Genomic DNA, 23,788 nt, shown 5'->3' on the forward strand with positions numbered 1-23,788 from the left:
ATTTAGCAATAAAATGTTAAAATTTTCCAGTTAAATGATGTAACCAAGTGTCTCTGTGTCCTCTCTTCCTCTTTCTGTCCTTTTCTGTGTTCTCCCCTGTGGTGTTTGCCTCTCTTCATGGCTGACTGCAGCGTGATGCCAAAGAAAAAAGCGCATTCATTATAAATTGATTGATTTTTAATGATAAATGTAACCCATGTTTTGATCAATTAATGATTTTTTTTCTTTCTTTGTGACAGACAGTTTTCGGAAATGCACAAGTGCATGAATGAATATTTTGTCTTCATGATGGGTTTGGGAAATGCAGAGAGGAATGTGTGTTTTAAATTATGCTTCATGTGGCTTTTTAATCTTCCTCGCATGGCGAATCTCTGATTGCATTGCTGGGTAGCAGATGCTTCAATACTGTCTTCTCCTGTCCTCTGGCAAAGGCACACTAACACTGGCATGCTAGATATTAGAGAGTTAAAGAAACAAATGAATGAGAGGAAGGCAGGGATTCAAAGATGGAAGAAAAAAGACATGCCAAGAGGACAGCGGTGCACGAAAAGAGCAACAGAGATGTCTGAAGGAAAATGTAGGGGGAAGATGAGCATGCTGACCAATGCTTTTACAGAATACATTTGCTGACGAGAGTTTAACTGAGCTACTTCAGTCAGCCACATCACAATCTTAACATGATGCTATAATGGTCGACAACAGCACTGATGACAATCAAATTAGACCTGATTGGATCGTTTACTTGCAGAGAAACCCTGATACCCTTTCAGTCTAGATGGTTGATTGAGCTAAATGGCATTTGAATGGATTGTGTTGCACATCTGGAGGGCGCAGAGCCAGAGCACGCGCCTGTCATCAGACATTCTCCTCACATGCACCGCCGAGTCTCCCTCGTGAACGCGCCTGCAAAAAGTGGGTCAGGAAATTTAAAGGGGAAGCGTTGCTATGAAGCGATTTCACAGTTCATGTGTTTGTAAGGTATCGGTGCTCTTTAAAGAGATAGATCCCTCAAAAATAAAAAATATCATCATTTACTCACCCTCATGTTGTTTTAAACCAGTATTGAGTTTCTTTGTTCTGTTCAATGTGAAAGAAGATATTGATGACCATGATGCCCATCATACTATGGAAGGTATTGGGCACCAGAAACCGTTTGGTTACTAACATTTTTTGTGTTCAACAGAAGAAAGAAACTCATAAAGGTTTAGAACAACTTGAGGATGAGAAAATGAGAGAATTGTTTTTATTTTTGGGTGAACTATCCCTTTAACGGATGCTGTATTTAACATATTGACATAAATGGCATCACTATGTTTTTATTCTTTTTATTAAACCAAATATAAATATATATATCAATCATGACACCTCTAAAAATTTCCAGACTATTTAAATGTTGCGCAAGCAATCTCATTGATCAGCAGAAGCTAATCATATATAACATGAACAATTTAATTGCATAATAACTGCATCGCTGGTGTCATACACATTCTAGAAAACAGAAGGAATATATGTTGGAGAAGAGCATGAAAATGCATTAGAATTACAGACAGATAACAGAATCCTGATAGGGGCCACAAGATGAGCAGCCTTAACTGTGGCAATGAAGCGGATTAATACATTTTTAGGATTAATGTGACACGTTCAGTAATTAGATGCAAATTTGTGACTATAACAGCCCAAAGCAAGCGTGTTTTTCACAAATAGGCCTGCTTGTAGTATGACAATGTTTGATATTGTGCATTTGTGTGAGTGTGAACAAAATTAAGCAACACTGATGAATGTGTATTATAACAGTTCAGACATTTTGCCTTTATTGTAAGTAGAACAGCACAAAAAAAGACCACACTTTACATATATTTAAAAAACGAAAAACAATTAAAAACACCCAGAACGCAGATATACAGTCCTTAAAAATGAATAAAAAGTGAATTTAATATTTATAAGAGTAATACTTGTAATAATGTATAAAAAGACAAATCATCGCTTTAGTAAGCAATCCAAAAAATGTTCCTATCATGCCAATAAAACATGCATAAATAAAGCTTTCGCACACTCAAATACATTTTAGAACAAACTTAATAAACCAAAATAAAGAGATCAGCCTAAACCCTGAATGTTCTTCTCAGAGAGAAGGGTCAAACTCTTAAAAATCCACAATGATACTAGATGCAGGCCGACAGAAACTGTGATATCATAAAAAATAGAAGAGTCTTCCAGAACAAGAGTGAATCTCTATATATTTTTGCACTTTTTCTCTCGGCCTGCAAAACGCATCATCCATCCACGCTGTAGAGGGTTAAGTTTAAACAGCACCATAGTTTTTTCCCCTGGATTCCTTGTTATACAACTTACACCATCAAACACAAATTTTGACCCATGAGTATGACACCAACCGACATGAAGATTAAATGTCCGTTATAGCCGAACATAATATACCAATTTACACCCATAGCACTTTATAATATACTAATATTCAGCCACTTAACAGTATATTCTTTGGCAGCCTCCGTGTGAAACCGTACGAGGATAAGGAGATAAAAGCCTAGATTTATGTGATTACGATAATGGCTTGAGTCAAACTAGACTTCCTCATCCAGCTATCATTAGACTTGATCATTAGATGAACACTAACCATCATCACAATATGTCTGCTAATAAGATCAACTGTCATGCAGCCCTTGTTATCTCTTAGAAGCATGGCTATGTTCGCAATAGCATACTAGAATACTTCATAATAAATAGTTCACTAGTATTTAATTCCGAATATAGCCTTATTTCTTTACTTTCTGGCAGCACATCCCGCCCAAAATCTTTAAACTTTTCACATTCTACAATCATATCCACTCTATGAAAGTAGTTATTTTAGCCATGTTGTTTAAACCCAATTTTGGGTCAAATATGGACAAACCCAAATGTTGGGTTAAAAATGTAACCCAACGGCTGGATTTGTCCATATTTGACCCAAATTTGGAAATTTTTTAGAGACCTGTCAAAAATCAGTTCAACAGTCTTGAAAGATTAGCGTTATCAAAATACAATAATGATGGTAATATGACAGACTGATATGTATTCTGGCCAATTATATGACTTAAAAACTGAACATTACACAATTAGCTCATGACCACTTTTGCTCACTGCAAAAAAAAATATTTTAGCCTTGTTTTCCAGTACAATATCTAAAGATTCTTAAATCAAGATACATTTACTTGTGAAGCAATGCGATGCTTAAAACAAAAAGAAATATCTTCCAATGAGGTCACAAAAAAATCTTATTTTCCCTTTGAATTAAGATATTAGTTCTTGTTTTAAGCATAAATTCACTTAATTTTGATCAGAATACAAGACTCAATATCTTGAATCAAGATCATTTACTTGAGAAGCAAAATGACTTAAGAATGTTTAGACAGCAAAATTATGAGAGTCAATGTAACTGGCCAGATATTGGTGAATATTGGCCATCAATACAGGACAGTGATTGGACAAAAACCCCAAAAAACCTATTCTGAGATCAGCAGGAAAGGCCAACAGGTGTTAAAAAGTCTGTTGATTAAGAAAAAAAAAATGGTTGTGACTTTACCAACTTTGCTTAAAAGAAAGACAATATAAAATATAATTAATAGGCTATATGAAATAGCTTAGTCAGTTGTGGTTTCACACAAATAGCTGTAGTACTGCACCAAACAGTGTAATAATGTATCGGGCCTGTGAGAACAACTGAGAGGTTGAGGGCAGGAACATCAGGCTGTCCCGATCGGCTGCTGAGATTGTTTTTAGATTGCGTCCCGGATGAACTTTGCACTCTTGGATTGATTGTGTGATCTATCTGAAATGAAGGTGGTCTGAACAAAGTTGCTTTTTTGGGATATGGGTCCTATTCTGGGCCAGAAAGGAATCCTGGGATATGGAGTCCTTGAGGGCTGTGTGTGGACTCTAGACTGAGTGATGGATTGTGGGACCTGTAGTCCAGGTAGCTGGATTGTCGTTGGCATTTACAAGCACTTAAAAGCTTTTCTTCTGCGGAGCGCTGAGTTTTCTCATTCCTCTTATCCTGCCGAGGAGCTCACGCACGAAGACCTGGCGTAGAGAGAAAGAGACAGACTGTGTGTAGTAAAATTCTTCAAGTCTTGTCTACTCATGTTTCCGCATCATTCATTCGCTGTGTAAAGCTTGTGGCTGTAGGTCAGCAACAATGCTGCGGGGTCTTTGATTCACAATCTTATGTGCTTGGGTTTGATGCACAATACACACACAAACAAGCACGCATGAGAGTTTAAGCATCTGTGATTAGATAAGAGAGGATTGTAAGAGTGTGTGTACAGATGCTTTTTTTTCTAATATAAACACGTATGGCTTGATAAGGACACTTCTGTGTGTCTGTGTTTTGTAATTTTACATTTATATAACTTTATTTTATATAGTACACACACACACACACTAAAACACGGGTGTAAACATGGGTGTTTATATTGGATTAAAAGCATCTGTATCTGTGTGTGTTGGTCAGTGGGTTAATGTGTCTGCTGTCTTATGCATTGTGATTTTCATAATGTTGGATGGATTCTTTGAGCACACACATGTTTTCAGGTCAGTGCACACTCATGAAATCCACTAGCATGTCCTAAAGCTGTGTGTGTGTGTGTGTGTGTGTGTGTGTGTGTGTGTGTGTGTTACAGCATGAATTAAAAGACAACATACAGATGTTAGCAAGTCTCAGTTTGTGTGGAATTTGTGGCTCCGTTTCAAACGCTTACTGACTACATAGGCAGCAGCTTTTTAAGGTAGCATTTTGATTAAGATGCCGCCTTAGAAGTTACTGACTTAATTTTTTTGGTCCAAAAAGGCAGCATTGCATGTATCCTTTTCAGATGATTGTATACATATGTATGCATGTATGTATGTATGTATGTATGTATGTATGTATGTATGCATGTATGTATGCATGCATGTATGTATGTGTATGTATGCATGTATATAAAGGCATGCACGTAAAATACTCCTTAAAATGCTGTCTACATAGGCAGCTCACTATGTTTTGGAACAGAGCTGTAGGTTGGTGGCCTATATTTTCTGTTATGACTTACATCAGTGGGCTTGAAGCAGTCTGTCAGTGATTCCTAAGGGACAAAAAAAGAAAGGAAGATATCATTTGACTGAGACACACACAGACAACTTCAGAAACCCAAACATTTTCAGACACATACGTACACAACGTGAATTTTTGGCTTGGGCATATAGCGTTTTTGTGTTACTGTGGCAGTAAAAACCCTCAAGGAGGCGCTAGAGTTTATTTTAATGTCTCTATCAATAAAGCAGATGTTATTATTCAGATAGTATAAAAACACTTTAAAGAGGACCTTGTTTAGTGTGTAATGTCGCTGTTTGACATTGAAAAAGGTCTGCAAAGTTACAAAGCACAAAGTCACTCCGGCGGGAGTTATTCTGTATATCAGTAACTGTTTCCGAACTCCCTGAAATGACTCGAGTCTTGAGTTTTCTTCCGCGAACACGCCACAATATTCCTCATTTAAATAATTCCTGCTCAAGGCACACGCAAAATAAAGGGACGAGGCCTGGTTGAGTTAGTTAGTAGTGCGTTGAAACTCGTGGTTATGGTAAGGGGCGGGACATTTCACAAACACACTTGACCAATCATAACACACCGGTCCAGCCGACCAATCAGAGCACATTGCGCTTTACGGAAAGAGGGGCTTCGTAGAGACAGGAACTAAACAGGAGTGTGTTTCCAGAAGCCAACTGTAGTCGCAAGTTCCGTCACTACCAATAGAGTTCAACAGTACTTGCAATCATAGTTTGCCAACGATGCTTTTGGGAAACGCACCCCAGACCGTTACTGACAGACTGTGCTGCAACAGTGCAAAATATGTGAAATTGTTTTTTTTTTTTATATTATTATATAACACATTTTTTAAACCTATGCTAGTAGAGCCCAAAAACAAAATCAAGACTTTGTAAAAGGGATAATACGGCCTCAGAACTAATTTTAACTAGCCTAATTACTCAGCAAGATTCTCTTAACGCCGCTTTCAGAAGTGCTGGAATGCGAAATGAACATTGCATTATGAATTGCATTCTGATAAATTTCAGAACATCATGAAACCAAGCATAGCTAAAAGTGTTTGCATTCATGTACAATGTTTTGGCATTAAACTCTAAACTCAGTGTTTAAGGGGCTGTTTACACGACACCTTTTACAACCAAAATCGGAAAACTTATGCATTTTGACCATTCAGTGACACAACAACGCCATTTTGGTGGCCTGAAAACGCTAACTTTTGAAAACTAGTTTCAAAGTGCACTTGTTTAAAAACGATACCGTTATCGTCTCCATGTAAACTACAAAAAAAACGACATCGCAAACGACTGGCCTGGCAGCACAATACAGTGTTTTTATGCATTTTCACGGATCCGTGTGGACAGGGATCATTTTGACAATGTTGTCGTCTGAACACGAAAAACGCGAAGGAAAAAAGCGTTTCCGTTTTTAGTACATTGTTGTCGTGTAAACGTACCCTAACAGAAAAATGCATTATTTTCCAAACACACGCTCACACAGGAGTTTACCTGTAGTTTTACAGCTCTCTCATCTTCACTGTTCACCTCCAGGAGATCATCAATGTCAATCTCCACCTCTGGCATTTCCTCTTCCTGTACAAACAGAGATCACACATAGTAAGTGAGTGGAAGCACATAAAAAAGAAAAAGAAATTCCCAAATGAGATCTCTTTTGTGCTTGGGTTTTAAATAAACATCTGCAAACATCTGATACTTAAATGAAACCACCAAGAGACCTCCAAGTAATTGATTTTCCTTCATTAGAGCAGAAATTCTTACAGATTGGATAGATGTGGTCTAGATCAAATCAGCAGCCAAGAAATTGTGAATTATATGTTCATCTGGGCTATTTGGGGAGCGAGAACATCAGGAAACACTCCAGTCACAAGCTGAGGTTAATCTGAAGGCTGTGCCACTGTGATGACAGACAGAGGCACACAGGCACGATGAGATGAGGTCTATAAATACACTCCCCTGTTTAAAGGTGAGAGGAAGAGAGGGGACTATTTTCCATGTGGTAATCGCTTGGCTCGTTTGGCAAATGAGGGAGATAGAATAATATACATCTTCAATATGAAAGCACACGTCATTATTGTCTGTGTGCCAGTTAGTCAGTGTTGCAGCCAATTCTGCATTTGCTTGACAGATCCAAGGACAAATCCAGGATTTACTTTCCAGATTTACTCTACTTCATCAAATGTGCATGAATGGTTTTTTGCATGATGTAGGATTTTGTTCAAAGTTTTTTCATATACAATGGCATTGATTTATTTTCAATTTAAACATTTTTTTTTACAGTATTTAAAAAAAAAAGAAAAAAAAAGTATATTATATTATATTATATTATATTATATTATATTATATTATATTATATTATATTATATTATATTACACACACACACACAAAAAAGAAAGAACAAACATTTAGGTGCAGCAGTTCAATTGCACGTTAACACAAATATCTAATCAGCCAATCAGATGGCAGCAACTCAAGGCATTTAGACCGAGGTCTGCAGAAGAGCATCTCTGAACACACAACGCATCAAACCTTGAAGAAGACGAGCTCCAGCAGAAGAAGACACACACCGGTCACACTCCTGTCAGATGAGAACAGAAACTGAGGCTATAATTCACACGGCTCAATAAAACAGGACAATAGAAGATTGGAAGAACGTTGTCTGGTCTGATGAGTCTCCATTTCTGCTTCAGCGTTCAGATGGTCGGTCAGAATATGGCGTAAACAACATGAAAGCATGGCTCCATCCTGCCTGGTATCAGCGCTTCAGGCTACTGGTGGTGTAATGATGCTGGGATATTTTCTTGCACACTTTGGGTCTCTTAGTGCCAATTGATCATCGATTAAACTCCACAGCCTGAGTATTGTTGCTGATCATGTCCAACCCTTTATGACCACAGTGTATCATCTTCTGACGAGTTCCAGCAGGATAACACACCATATCATAAAGCTCAAATCATCTCAAACTGGTTTCTTGATCATGACAGTGAGTTCACTAAACTCAAACCTCCACAGTCTCCAGATCTCAATCCAATAGAGCAGATTTGGGATGTGTGGAACGGGAGAATCGCACCATAGATGTGCAGCTGATAAATCTGCAGCAACTGATGCTATCATGTCAATATGGACCAAAATCTATGAGGAGTGTTTCCAGCACCTTGTTGAATCTGTGCTGTGAAGAATTAAGGCAGTTCTGAAGGCAATCCGGTACTAGCAAGATGTACCTAATAAAGTGGCCGGAGAGTGAAAGAGAATGATTTAGCGAGAAGCAGGTCAAAATGATTAGTGCTGGTCTGCAGAGTTAATAAGGATGAGTCTCGCTCTCTCTGAGTGTGTGTGTAGAAAAATTCACTCTGGTTCATAATGTGAAGAAAACAATCTGACAGTGCCGCATTTAGAATTGTTTGTAAACATTTAAAAGTGAGATAATATTACTTTTTTTTTCTCTCTAGAGTTTCTAAAGAGATCTCAATATTATCAAATTATCTTAGCGGTAAGATGTACACAAATATGAATATTGTGAGTTCATGTAAATCTACAATGGGGTGACATTTTCAGAAAGATTATGACACACTTTTACATTTAACGACAAATACAAATCAATATATTAACACTATAAATCTTCAAAAACAGACACGCTCATTTGCGCAACAAATGAGGTTTTTGACAAATCATTCTTTAGAACGACATCATGGCTTGGCTTCTTATTGAGCCGTTTGTTAAAATTATGATCCAATCAGTCGCCTGGCTGCTGTCAGATGAGCAAATACATCATGCGTTTATTTTAGACCTTTTTTTTGTCTGTGTCTGTGTGTTCACATGTTCACTCCTGAGTGTCCTAGTTGGGAAAATGGCAAAAAAAGATAATGCCAGCCACAAAGACTAAATCAGATAAAGCTAAACCAATGGCCAATCAATCACAGACTGATCCGACATCAATCAAGATAACCTGACACAGATGCAATCAGCCACCTCAAACAATCATTTCAGTAGCTGTATTTCACACCAGTTCACCAAGTCAGTAAGAACCCACTTTGCAACCACCCAGACAATCCTAGCAACATGCCTACCACATTCCTATCTATCTATCTATCTATCTATCTATCTATCTATCTATCTATCTATCTATCTATCTATCTATCTATCTATCTATCTATCTATCTATCTATCTATCTATCTATCTATCTATCTATCTATCTATCTATCTATCTATCTATCAGTTGTTTTATAAAGAGTTCTTGCTTTTTTTTTTTTTATTGTTTTGAGCCATCATTAATGGCCACTACAGTATAAAGCATTTTTCATTCTAGCTGTGCAAATGTGCTTGCATATAATGTATGTGTATTGTGAATGAAAAGCCCTGCAGGTGGATTGTGGGTACTGAACGAGTGTGCTGTATGAGCTGCAGAACCAGCACAGACACCTTCACTTGACCCATTTGTTCACGGTGCCTGAAAGCGCAGACGACTGGTGTCTCATCTGCAAACACAAAGCAGAGGGAGGCAATCTCTCTCCCTCTCAGAGCAGACATGTCAGACCACTGAGGATTTCAAACAGGCGTTAGTGTGAGAGAGGGCTTGCAGGAAAGTGCGAAATGTACACACAAACGCCGGCAGCAATGCTCAGAAATCACACACAAACTCCCACACACATAACACCATTTGGATACCAACATAAACAAGCAGATTTTACTGTACTGCGCACATATGTGCTCATAAAACACCATGCGCATGCATATTCTGTGTGTCACAGATGATTTATGATCGGGCTCCTTCAGTTGGCAGAATAAAGATGGTAAAATTGTTCTCTACAAGGCAGAAGTGACATGAACCCATTTTTTGAGGGAGCATCAGCTGCGTTTGTGGTTTTATTAGTGTCACTCACTGGTAAGAAAAAAACATGACTGAAGACAAAAAAAACAATTCATTATATACAAATAAAATATGTTTCTCTAGTCATACAGTTGATTAGTAAAGGGACCAGAGTTCAAACTTTGACCTAATATGTAGTTTTTAAATGAACTTAGCAAAATTGTTGCATCATGCATTTTTATCAAAAAGTCAAATGCTTGGAATTATGATTTTTTAAATGTTTTTGAAAAAACATTCAAATATTCTCACAAAGGCTGCATTTATTTGACCGCAAATGCTGTAAAAACAGTAATATTGTGGAACATTATTAAAATATTATTAAAAATACAGTTTTTCTATTTGAATGCATTTTAAAATGTAACTTTTTTCTGTGATCAAAGCTGAATTTTCAGCATCATTACTCCAGTCTTCAGTGTCACATGATCCTTCAGCATATTATAATCATTTCTGATGGATCATATGACACTAAAGGTTGGAGTAATGATATAAATATACTCACTCTTAAGCATTAACCATTTAAATCCAAACAACAACTTTTTTTGCCGGGCAGAGTATATAATATAATATAATATAATATAATATAATATAATATAATATAATATAATATAATATAATATAATATAATATATTATTATTATACTTTTTTTTACATACAAGTGCTTCTTAATGATCAAAATTACAAAAAAAACAAAAAAGGTACAATGCTTCTTCTACAAGGTCAGATGGAGATTAAAATACAATATAAACAAATGCAGACAGGATCGTCTCTAATACAAAACACAAACACGCTGAATCAATACAATCAGTCGAAGTGAAATGCAATGCAGTGGCCATGATATCAGACAGAGCCCTGAGGCGTTGAGCATCAAAGACGAACCCCTTCCCCCTCGCTGAAGAGAAAGACAGCAGAGAGGGGGGTTGTGGGTATCTTTTGCAGACAGGGGCATATTAGCAGAACCCCACTGGGCTGAATGCAGAGGACATATCTCGCTGCTTCTTATGCGGTGTTGTGTGTCAGTACAGAGAGAGGGTTTTGCAGCCATTCTCAAAAAACGTATATGACTCAGTACTGATATAATTAACAGGAGACTGAATTTAGTCACAATATTTGATAGATTGCACCATTTAGTGCATAATGCAAAATAACTTTCAAATAAAAAATTTGATGTCCCATTATATAAGAAAAAAAAAATCAAATTCTGCTTAAATTTTGCCTTTATGACGATTAAAATGTAATGCTTTAACTGTATGTATTTTTTTGTAACATTCAACACCCAAACAGAATGAAACAGGGTCTGCACAAAACAGGTTTTGAACAATAAAATGTTATGGGCTAACAATCCCCCCCCAAAGTCAAAGTGATTCCAACAGTATAATTTATAGTGCCGGCCCGTTATCATTATATTTGTGGTATGGACTCTGCTATTCTTTTACATTTAGATTTTTTTTTTTTAAAGCGACATCATTATAGTTATCGTCCTTAGTGTGAATGTGCCTCAAGTTTAAAAACCAGCCATAAAAAAAAATTAAAATTGAGCACTAATCTTAATATTTTGGATGTTTAGTACAGCAGTGTTACTGAATGAGCTTTCACATCCTATCACAGCACTATTCATCCTTGATTCTCACACAGAGCATCTGCATGCTTGCAAACCGCTGCCCTGTGCCTGAAATAGACAGAATCCTCTGCAGAAAACAGCTTAGGCAGCGGTTTGTGACCGTCATTGATTTGAGGACTCCGTTAGACAGAGGACTCCATCATTAGCTCGCACGTAGACCACCTCATCTCTGTGTTCAATACGCTAATGAACTCCAGATGGACCTGTTTTACTAAAGCAAAGCCCATCAAAGAGCTCTGATACACATGCACATGCAAATTGCAACAAGAAACGTCCTACATTTGTTCTTTGTAAGCCTCGTAAGCACAGCTGAGGTGCTGAGAATGCAGAGATCATATGAACACACACTATTAGTGTTTCTTAGAGGGTTGTTAGTGTGTGCATGAGATGACATGCTGTTTTACTCGAGGCATGAAATTGATTCAATTCCAAGTCCAAAATTGCCTTATTTTCCTTTGTTTTACCGTCCACTAAACGGATCCAATTCTAATTCTATTGTGTTCTTCCTTACTGCTTTTCCATTACTTTCCTCTCATCTTCCGCTCTAATTTCTGCTCTAATTCCTTTTCCCCAATCCTCTTCTCCCAAAAGTCACAGAAATTAACCTCCAAATATCCTGATAACGTTCCACCATTTTTTCCTTGCTCATCCTTTTTCTCGCTTTCGCTCTGTTGGATACATTCACTCACTGTATGACCACCAAGTTCATCTAATCCACGCTGTGCTGTCACTCATTCTGATCGGTTGGGGTCAGAGGTCAGCTCTGTGAATGAAAGCCTGTGATATCATAGTCAAGTGATGCTTTAAAGTGTGAGCTCAAATATTAGATCTATGCATTGCAAACACTGTAATCTGTAAATGCTTAAAGCATTCTTGGATTGTACTCAATGGGGTGATAGAGCAGCCTTCAAATGGGTGCACTATTAAACCAAATGTTATTGTTCAGGTAGTTAGCTATAAACTAAGTTTATAGTAACATGCTAAGCAAGCTGTCTGCTATTAAAGTAGAACAACGACTCTAGAAAGTAGTTTACACCAATGCATGCAGTTCCTCACGCAGCCGAAAGGACAAATGATGATATTTTCAATGCATGCTTGCATAGCATCTTGAATTGTATTTTGACATATTTGGGAATGCAACGACGCTTGCAATCAAGTCTGCATTGCTAGAAGCAATTGCAAAAAGCATGTGCATTCATGTACTAGAGGATCAGTTTCAGGCCTCAGGGTTTTGGTTGAATTCTATCAAACTTCTCTAGATCTAGAAAACCTTCACTGTCAGCAAGTAATCCCATGCTGACCTACTCTTTCTTAAGTAGGTCTATAACGTGTCATCACCTTACACTAACCCTAACGGCCATATTGCACAATGGAGATGTTATTGTTAGTGAGTTGCACGCAAATCCAATCAGCTAAACCTGCTAAACACTTTCCCTTAACTTATTTAGCTGTGTGAGAGAGACATATTTAAATCATTTCAAACAAACTATCGAATATCAAAATGGCTTTGGTCATTTTTGCTCCGCCAATTAAAAGGGAGTATAGATGATAATGAGAGCTACATAAGCGCTAACAAACATGAGATGACATGAAATGGAAGTCGTGACGAATATCCAAGTGAAATGGCTTCTCGGACAGGAAAATGTCGCTGCAAGAGGGCGTGGAAGTTATTTTGATTAAAGATTATGAGAATATTTAAAAAATGCTGTGCACTGATAAATCATTTATAATAAATACTGATTTTGATTTCATGATGACTTTAACCCAACTCCGCCATCTTAGTTGTGTATGCAGCAATCTCACTCTTACTCTTTTAATAAAGCTCTAAATACACTGCTGAAGATTATTTCTCACAGTGTTTATTAGTGCAGCTGACATGCGCTAGTCTAATTCAGAATGCTTTTGTTTACATGAAGTCTTTTGCCTTTCATTGCGACGTGCTATTAATGGGTGGCCAGACATTGAGCTGTGAATGGTTATTGGCTATATGTGTGACTTCCTTCTCGTTTATAGTGCAAATGTGACAGGTCATTAAAGTACACCTGAGTAAACACATCTTTATTAGCTCACATCCTTAACCTAATTAGATGCCTTATCTTGTAAACAGAATCATATTTGATGTTATGATTAACACCACAAATAAAATGCTCTTTTTGGCACAAATGGTAACACACTGCTGCCATAAGATTTTCGACTCTAAAGACCCACAAGATGCTGCTGGGATTGTGTGTAAAGTCTAGAGAGACCATGTCAAAGGTAATTTACCATATGTGCATGTCTGCTTACTTTGAGGAAGATACATGCAAAAAAACAACACCACAGCATTACATTAACCCTATAATCCGCTACCCTTAAACCAACTTCCCCCAGTCCAAAACTCAATACATTTTATATATAAAAATAGACACTAAACCCAATAAATACAGAAATGTAACTTTTTAAACTAAAACATTTCCATTCAAGTATAAAAATTATTTGACACTATTTTTGTATCTGACGATGTTGAGAGAAACACATTTTTGAATGAAATGGTGAATACCTCTGAACATGTTAAACAGATGTATTATTTAATTCTAATTAGTGCCGTCAAATCGATTAATCGCATCGAACATAAAAGTTGGTTTATATGTGTGTATATATGCATATCCAAAAGATAAATTAATATAAAATACAGTAAAAAAAAACAACATTTATACATACATACACAAACTTTTATGTTAGATGTGATTAATCACGATTAATCGGATTTGAGACCACAAATTAGAATTATTAAAACTGAATGAATCCAAAATATATATAATTTGAATAAGAACTTTTCTCAGGTTTGTGTCCTGTTTTGCTCACCTACTCAAGAATCTGTGCTCCTGTAAAGATCAATTCCCTTATTTTTACTCTCACAGAATCCAGCTTTTAACAGGGTCAACGTTATTCTGCCTCACAAGTCAAACTAGCGGTTTCTCTCTTTCTTGTCTCTCTAAGGCCAACACAGCATCAGCAGAAAAAAAGCAAGCTGCCGCAGAACAGAAACACAGAGGGAACAAAAGAGGATAAGAGCAATAAGACACCTCACAGAGGTCAGCAGAATGACATTTTGTCATCTTGAAATGAGGACCGATGCTAAAGGATGCCACGCTTTAAAGACTCCTGTATAGTGCCATGCATTACATTGCTGCTTTAAAGAAGACAAATGTAGGTCACACAAAGACAAACACAATTTATCAACCTATAAACCCAAGGGGGTGGTGAACTGTAGCTTTGAGATTAAAAATCTTGCTTTGTGACCTTTCAGGTCAGAACCCCACAAGAGCAGATTCACATATCATCGCCACTGTACTCAAGACATTTAACCTCAAGTTACTCCAAGACGACTGAACCAGTAATACTGTAAAACAAAAGCTGAAAATAACCAATCATTTTGCCTAGCTGATAAGTGATATGTTGGTATAAATATCTATACTGCTGTTGTTTCTAAAAGATAGCATTCACACAAAAGAGCCAAAATGTAAATGATTATAAAATACAGTAAAAAAGGAACTGTAATCAGTAAAAAGGTCAAAATACTTGACTGTAGACTACTGTAAGGTGCTTTGCATAAATGCTAATCAAAATCAATACATAATTATATTATTCAATATATATTAAAATTAATTTATGTTACTATTTAGGCAACATTTATTTAATTTACTATTACAATCTGAATTACACCATATAATTTTTTTTAGAAACAAATGATAGCCTACTAAAGATAAAATAACCCATTCACATTTTTTTTTTAATTCTAATTATCAAAATTAAACTATATGTACAATAAACTAAACTAAAGTATCATTCAATAAAATTCTAATTATCAATAATTAAGCTATCTAAATTAAAGTCGAGCTCTTTTTATGAAGTTCCTGTTCTGGTGCAGTCTTACCTCACAGTCGTAAAGTTCGCTCAGCTGTTCAATGATCCATTCCTCCAGGATGAGTCTCTTCCTCAGCTCCTTTCTGTCGTACTTCACCGTCACTTTGCCCTGCTTTTTCTGCACCGGGTCATCGCGTGGCATCGGTCCGGAACCGGCGCAACCCACGCCAGCCACGCCGGGCTGGAAGAACACCCTGGCCGCGGCCGGGGGAAGCTGTGCGCTCGTCTCAGCGGTGGCGGTGGACATTGCGTCGGTGATGGTGGCGATGAGGATGATGATGGTGGTGTCTGAGGAGTGTATGTTGCAGGACACAGTTTCTCACACCTGCTATTTAAAGCGCAGCGCGAGCATTTAAAGGACGACCGGCGCGTGGGAGGGGAATGGCTAGCCAATGTGCGCGTTCGCGTTAACGCTGTGAGTGCCAGAACGCGCACAGTATTGGTGAAACGGGAATCCCTCTGCGCTGGTTGGACAGTATCAGATGGATAGTTTGACAGCTACCATGGTATTAAATTATTAGCATATTCATAGAGGCTACCGTGTATGTAATGTATGTATGTATGTATGTATGAGTCTGTCTATCTATCTCTCTATCTAGTAGCCGTATGCATGCGTCTATCTATCTATCTATCTATCTATCTATCTATCTATCTATCTATCTATCTATCTATCTATCTATCTATCTATCTATCTATCTATCTATCTATCTATCTATCTATCTATCTATCTATCTATCTATCTATCTATCTATCTATCTATCTATCTATCTGTCTGTTCGCTGTCTGTCTGTCTGTCTGTCCATATACATCCATCCATCCATCCATCCATCCATCCATCCATCCATCCATCCATCCATCCATCCATCCATCCATCCATCCATCCATCTATCTATGCAGCAATATACAATGCAATAATAAAAGCAATACAGAATACAATACAGTAAAATAGCGTACAATATAAAATGTAATATGCAGTACACAGGTTTCTTTTTGGATGGAAATTGCATTTACACTCATTCTTTAAAAAAGTTTGATACTGGTTTGATATTTTACTTCATAATGATACTTTGATACTATATAGGGCCTATGTGATACTAAAAATGATACTGCAGAATACAATACACATACAGGTGGAGTATAAGTAAAACAAAGGAAAACAAGTCAAACATGTCACACACAGGATTCTTGCTAAACTGGTCCTCGTTGACATAAATCAAATGCATATTGTCACCTAACTCAGAGAAAGAGTTACCTGTGTTATCTGTCTTTTATGTTGATCCAGATGTTTGTATGGTAGATGGGAGCTGAGGTGGGATAGAGAGCACAGCGAGGAGAGAAAGTGATCAGGGTTTATGTAACGTAATGAAACTCTCACTAATGAGATGGCCCAATCCCAAAACAGTAGTGCTGCTCTAGAAAGAGAACAAGAGAGACTGAGGGAGAGATTTAGTACAACCATGTTCTCATTTATCTACTTTATAATGCTTCCTAATAATCAAGTGGGATGCATGTTGTGTGTGAGCTGCCAGGATGATGGATTGGTTGACAAAATGCATGGTGTGTGTGTGTGTGTGTGTGTGTGTGTGTGTGTGTGTGTGTGTGTGTGTGTGTGGATTAGAGGTTATGTGGGGATATTCAATATTATATCATCCAATCCAAAAATACACGGCTTATTGTGCTGTTTTTTGTTCGTTCTGCATTTAAGCTGATCAGAATAATTCTTAGAAGTAGTTTTTTTCTGATATTTTATGCATTTGTTTGTGTAATAGAGAGTGATGTCAAATGATGTCACGCCCAAAAATAACAACTGGCTCAGCGCAAAACACACACACACACACACACACACACACACACACACACACACACACACACACACACACACACACACACACACACACACACACACTCTCACATGATCAAGATCATGGTGCACTTTGCAGTCATTGACTTATATTCTTATTATACTGAGATATATATTAATAACCCTAAACCTAAAGCTAATTCTCACAGAAGTCGTTTTTCAAACAGTCATGTTCAGATCATGGAGGCCCAGATGGGACATACCCTTTACATAGTTTGAAGTTGTGTAAAAATGTACTGTAAATTGGTGCCACCTTCTGGATATGTCATAATATTACATGGAAACCACATAAACACTTGTTCCATTAAAAATGTAGGTCGTTCAAGGCTACTGTTGACTACTCAAAAGGCCAGTTTTACAATTAAGCACAATGAATTGAGCAATGAATGCAAGAATAAAATCCTAAAATAAAATGTGGCCATGTCCCATGAGGTTACGCAGTATTTACAAATTAAAGAGGCCATACAACAAGATTTTTATATCTCACATTTCCCAAAGCTTTGGTGTCTTTGATTTACCAACAAATAACATAAAGGTACAATATCCCTAGATGGAAACACATTCACGTAACTGCATGCCAAGTGTGTTAATTAAAAATATTTAATGTATTTGTAGATATTCAAATGTTTTTATTAAAATAGCTACGACTAAATTTCTTATTCGTAGGCTAATACTTATTATAATCTAAATAATTAAATAAGCTAATACTTATTATAATAAATAAATAAATAAATAACAATTATAATATAATAAATATAAACGATGGAATAATCAGAAAATATGAAAATATTATAATTAAAGCATGAAACATGTTATACAATACAAAATAAAATAAATAATTAAAAATTAAATTCATTTAACATTTCACAAATAACCAAAAAAGTGTCTTAATTAAAAATATTTAATATATTTGTAGGTATTCAAATGTTTTATTAAAATAGCCTTAGTCAAAATACTTATTATAATAAATAAATAAATAACAATTATAATATAATAAATATAAACGATGGAATAATCAGAAAATATGAAAATATTATAATTAAAGCATGAAACACATGTTATACAATACAAAATAAAATAAATAATTTAAAATTAAATTCATTTAACATTTCACAAATAACCAAAAAAGTGTTTTAATTAAAAATATTTAATATATTTGTAGGTATTCAAATGTTTTATTAAAATAGCCATGGTCAAAATACGTATTATAATAAATAAATAAATAAATAACAATTATAATATAATAAATATAAACGATGGAATAATCAGAAAATATGAAAATATTATAATTAAAGCATGAAACACATGTTATACAATACAAAATAAAATAAATAATTAAAAATTAAATTCATTTAACATTTCACAAATAACCAAAAAAGTGTCTTAATTAAAAATATTTAATATATTTGTAGGTATTCAAATGTTTTATTAAAATAGCCTTAGTCAAAATACTTATTATAATAAATAAACAAATAACAATTATAATATAATAAATATAAACGATGGAATAATCAGAAAATATGAAAATATTATAATTAAAGCATGAAACACATGTTATACAATACAAAATAAAATAAATAATTTAAAATTAAATTCATTTAACATTTCACAAATAACCAAAAAAGTGTTTTAATAAAAAATATTTAATATATTTGTAGGTATTCAAATGTTTTATTAAAATAGCCTTGGTCAAAATACGTATTATAATAAATAAATAAATAAATAACAATTATAATATAATAAATATAAACGATGGAATAATCAGAAAATATGAAAATATTATAATTAAAGCATGAAACACATGTTATACAATACAAAATAAAATAAATAATTAAAAATTAAATTCATTTAACATTTCACAAATAACCAAAAAAGTGTCTTAATTAAAAATATTTAATATATTTGTAGGTATTCAAATGTTTTATTAAAATAGCCTTAGTCAAAATACTTATTATAATAAATAAATAAATAACAATTATAATATAATAAATATAAACGATGGAATAATCAGAAAATATGAAAATATTATAATTAAAGCATGAAACACATGTTATACAATACAAAATAAAATAAATAATTTAAAATTAAATTCATTTAACATTTCACAAATAACCAAAAAAGTGTTTTAATAAAAAATATTTAATATATTTGTAGGTATTCAAATGTTTTATTAAAATAGCCTTGGTCAAAATACGTATTATAATAAATAAATAAATAAATAACAATTATAATATAATAAATATAAACGATGGAATAATCAGAAAATATGAAAATATTATAATTAAAGCATGAAACACATGTTATACAATACAAAATAAAATAAATAATTAAAAATTAAATTCATTTAACATTTCACAAATAACCAAAAAAGTGTCTTAATTAAAAATATTTAATATATTTGTAGGTATTCAAATGTTTTATTAAAATAGCCTTAGTCAAAATACTTATTATAATAAATAAACAAATAACAATTATAATATAATAAATATAAACGATGGAATAATCAGAAAATATGAAAATATTATAATTAAAGCATGAAACACATGTTATACAATACAAAATAAAATAAATAATTTAAAATTAAATTCATTTAACATTTCACAAATAACCAAAAAAGTGTTTTAATAAAAAATATTTAATATATTTGTAGGTATTCAAATGTTTTATTAAAATAGCCTTGGTCAAAATACGTATTATAATAAATAAATAAATAAATAAATAAATAATAATATAATAAATATAAACGATGGAATAATCAGAAAATATGAAAATATTATAATTAAAGCATGAAACACATGTTATACAATACAAAATAAAATAAATAATTAAAAATTAAATTCATTTAACATTTCACAAATAACCAAAAAAGTGTCTTAATTAAAAATATTTAATATATTTGTAGGTATTCAAATGTTTTATTAAAATAGCCTTAGTCAAAATACTTATTATAATAAATAAATAACAATTATAATATAATAAATATAAACGATGGAATAATCAGAAAATATGAAAATATTATAATTAAAGCATGAAACATGTTATACAATACAAAATAAAATAAATAATTTAAAATTAAATTCATTTAACATTTCACAAATAACCAAAAAAGTGTTTTAATTAAAAATATTTAATATATTTGTAGGTATCCAAATGTTGTATTAAAATAGCCTTAGTCAAAATACGTATTATAAATAAATAAATAAATAAATAAATAAATAAATAAATAAATAAATAAATAAATAAATAAACAATTATAATATAATAAATATAAACGATGGAATAATTAGAAAATATGAAAATATTATAATTAAAGCATTAAACACATTTTATACAATACAATACAAAATAAAATAAATAATTTAAAATTAAATTCATTTAAAATTTAAAAAATAACCAAAAAACATATAATTGTATTTAATACAATTTATTACAACTAATAAAAATAACGAATGAAATTGAACATTAGCAAAAAAGCTCTTGCAGACGGACAAGATTGATAGACAGACGATGTTTGTTATATTCTGCACCTGTCCGCTAGAGGCTTTTGTACTAAGCGCGCGCTCTCTAATCTAATCCTCTCATGTGACGTCGGTGAAATGGCGGACCGGGATGGAAGCGACGTCTGTCAGAGTTCCAGCCAAGGTGAGTTTATTTATATAGTGTAAAGTTTGTCCTAAAGTACTATCCCGCTTCCGAACGAGTGTACCAAACTCTCCTCTATGTTTAAAGCTGGTTGGTTAAACTTGTCACGAAATAACACTTTTTTTAACCTCAGAAGCAGCGCGAGCCGGTCAGAGGAAAGGGATTAAATCAGTAAATCAGCCTAAACGCTGAGCCAAAGCACTGCCAGTTGGTGTTTACATCAGCTTTCACGCAGAAATCACCATTAGTTTATGTTTTTATGTGACACGGGCTCTGTATAATTAGTTTAAACGCGTTAAAATGCCGTTGAAGCAGTTTTGAGCGAAGCACCTGTTACGTGCGCGCGCGTATCCTACGCGATCACATCTGATGTTTTATCTCTGTTACTTGTGTTGTTGTATTATTTGTGCAGTGAAATAAATATCGCGAAACCAGCTCAAAATAGCCAGGTGTAATCATACTATCTTAATGGGTTGTGTTTGTTGAGTGTTGAGTGAATTACGTCTGTAAATGTAATTACCTCGCCCGCGTAATCTTCATTCCCCTCTTATTATCTATAAAATTGTCTTATTCGTCTTAATCCTGGTGACTAAATATGTCTGAGCCAACCCATATCACTTCGAAAAACTACTGAAAATATAAATGAGCTAAGGCAACTTGAGGCAACATAAAAAAAAAATGGTATGGCTTGTATGATATGACATGGTTTGTTTAGGACTAGTTTTGTTTTTGCATTAAGTCAGTAAACCATATTAGATTATGATGAATAAAGTTAGACTTATAGTTTGGTCAGGTAGATATCTGTCCGTTCATAGATGAACCTTACCCAATTTTGTCTATTAACAGAGATATTACTTTCCCTTTCTGGCTCCAAACTCTACCTCACAGGGTTTATTTCTCAGTTGATTGTAGGCACAGACAACAACAGTGTTACTAGTTAAAGTGTAAGGTTACTGTCTGTTACTGGGGCTGGAGGGGCAAAGATCAGATTCATGTGCCACCTCCTTCTCTGTTATGAATTGAGAAAAATAAGACACACAGAAATCGAGTGATAGAGTAGTTGCATGATAGTGTTTTATAGATCAATTTGCTAAATCTAAAGATATTTGATTATTTTCAGATTATCAACATCAGCTCATAACCTTTCAGCTTTGCTGATCATTATAAGCATTAAAGGGTTAGTTCACCCAAAAATGAAAAATATCCCATAATTTACTCACCCTCAAGCCATCCTAGGGTGTATATGACATTCTTCTTTCAGCCAAACACAATCAAAGTGATATTAAAAATATCCTGACTCTTCCAAGCTTTATAATGGGAGTAAATGATACGTCGGGTCAGAGGTCACTCTTCCGCCTGAACTAGACTTGTGTATGGCCAGTGATTATAGTTTCTAAAGTTATAAATATGGATATTTTTTTTGTATAAAAATGGATTGCTTCAATTCAGAAGGCCGTTATTAACCTGTGTGCCATATGGATTACTTTTATGATGGATGGATGCACTTTTTTGGGCTTAAAAAAATTGTACCATTCACTCCCATTATAAAGCTAGGAAGAGCCAGTATATTACTTAATATAACTCAGGTTGTGTTTGGTGAAAGTAATATACTCCTAGGATGGCTTGAGGGTGAGTAAATCATGGGATAATTTTCATTTTGAGGTGAACTAACACTTTAACTAGCCTATAGTTTCCAATGTTTTAAGTAAATTTCTAGTAAATATTGTGTATTAGGGCATAATGGAATCAATTGTTCTTGTAATATGACTGAAACATGAGGTGTAGATGATGCTGCATCCTTTTCTATTGGAAGCTCTGATGTCGGCTTCATTGTAGCTATGCTAATTGTATCCCCCCTCTCTGAATATTTGAATGAGTTAGCATCTAAATGAATCAGACCTTTCCATTTATGAGAGCTTAATGCAAATTTCTTTCCATTTATTTGCTCAGGACAGTAAGCAACGTGAATGAATGACACATGAGTATAAATGCATTCTCAGTGTCACCAGATCTAATCTGAAATGGCCACGCAGTTCAAAAGCTGTTAATCTCACTTTCAGCGTTTGAACACTGTAGGCCTATTTAATGTTTGCCAGTAAAGGTGGATGGCAATCATTACACCAATCTGTTTGCTTATGCAGTTTTAATGATTCGGTACACATACGTTTAGCAGGTATTGGCTTATTCGTGCAACATGCATTGAAGATTAGTGCTATAGTGCATGTTAAGTGTCTCCTATACAGGTAGATATGTTAAATACCATATATCACACATGAGTTTCTTAACAGAATATGTGGGAATAATTGTGAGTAGAATTTACTTATAATAGCCTTATTTATGTTGGTGGTATAGTGGATTAAAGTTACATTAGCGATGATAGTGGTTGTAAGTGTGTGGGGAAAAAAATGATCAGATTGCTGTATTTCATTACTGCATACATAGCAATTTTTGTGTTTGGCTGTGAGAGTCATATATGATGCTTTCAGTTTGCAGTAGGTCGTAGGTTGATGATCTTTACGTGTCATTCACCTGTTGGCTGTAAACTGACTATCAGCTGTTTCTCATTCATAAACACACATGCCCTTATCCACTGGCAGTAAAGAGTGGGACATGAGCAATAACTTGTCTGATGGATTCAGTATTTCTTTGACTGATTTAAAAAACATAACTTTTCCAATTCATTAAAATCTAATAAACAAACAAACAAAAAGAACTGGCTCATTAGTCGTTTGTTTGTGAATCAGACTGTTTGGATTTGCATGCAGCCAGCAAATACAACACAATGGAAGGATGTTGTCGT

General features: G+C 34.4%; 2 protein-coding genes across 3 annotated transcripts in view; one reads left to right on the top strand and one right to left on the bottom strand.

Moving 5' to 3' along the window:
• Positions 1-2,874: 2,874 nt before the first annotated feature.
• Positions 2,875-15,812, bottom strand: ppp1r14c (protein phosphatase 1, regulatory (inhibitor) subunit 14C). The gene is made up of 4 exons (XM_081387268.1): positions 15,496-15,812; positions 6,583-6,666; positions 5,082-5,114; positions 2,875-4,074 (listed from the first exon to the last, which is right to left on the bottom strand). The coding sequence occupies exons 1-4, from the start codon at positions 15,730-15,732 to the stop codon at positions 4,000-4,002; spliced, it is 429 nt and encodes a 142-aa protein (XP_081243394.1). The 5' UTR covers positions 15,733-15,812; the 3' UTR covers positions 2,875-3,999.
• A 5,036-nt stretch (positions 15,813-20,848) lies between these two features.
• The window catches only part of map7b (microtubule-associated protein 7b), a 40,718-nt gene continuing 37,778 nt past the window's right edge, over positions 20,849-23,788 (top strand). The window contains exon 1 of one of the 2 annotated variants that reach the window (XM_081387250.1): positions 20,849-20,988. In XM_081387250.1, coding sequence (XP_081243376.1) covers positions 20,943-20,988 — 46 coding nt within the window. In that variant the 5' untranslated portion in view covers positions 20,849-20,942. The remainder of the gene's footprint in view (positions 20,989-23,788) is intronic. The other variant, XM_081387251.1, reaches the window with a different exon arrangement.

The sequence above is a fragment of the Scardinius erythrophthalmus genome (assembly GCF_964197995.2).
Source record: "Scardinius erythrophthalmus genome assembly, chromosome: 15".
Classification (NCBI taxonomy): Eukaryota; Metazoa; Chordata; class Actinopteri; order Cypriniformes; family Leuciscidae; genus Scardinius; species Scardinius erythrophthalmus.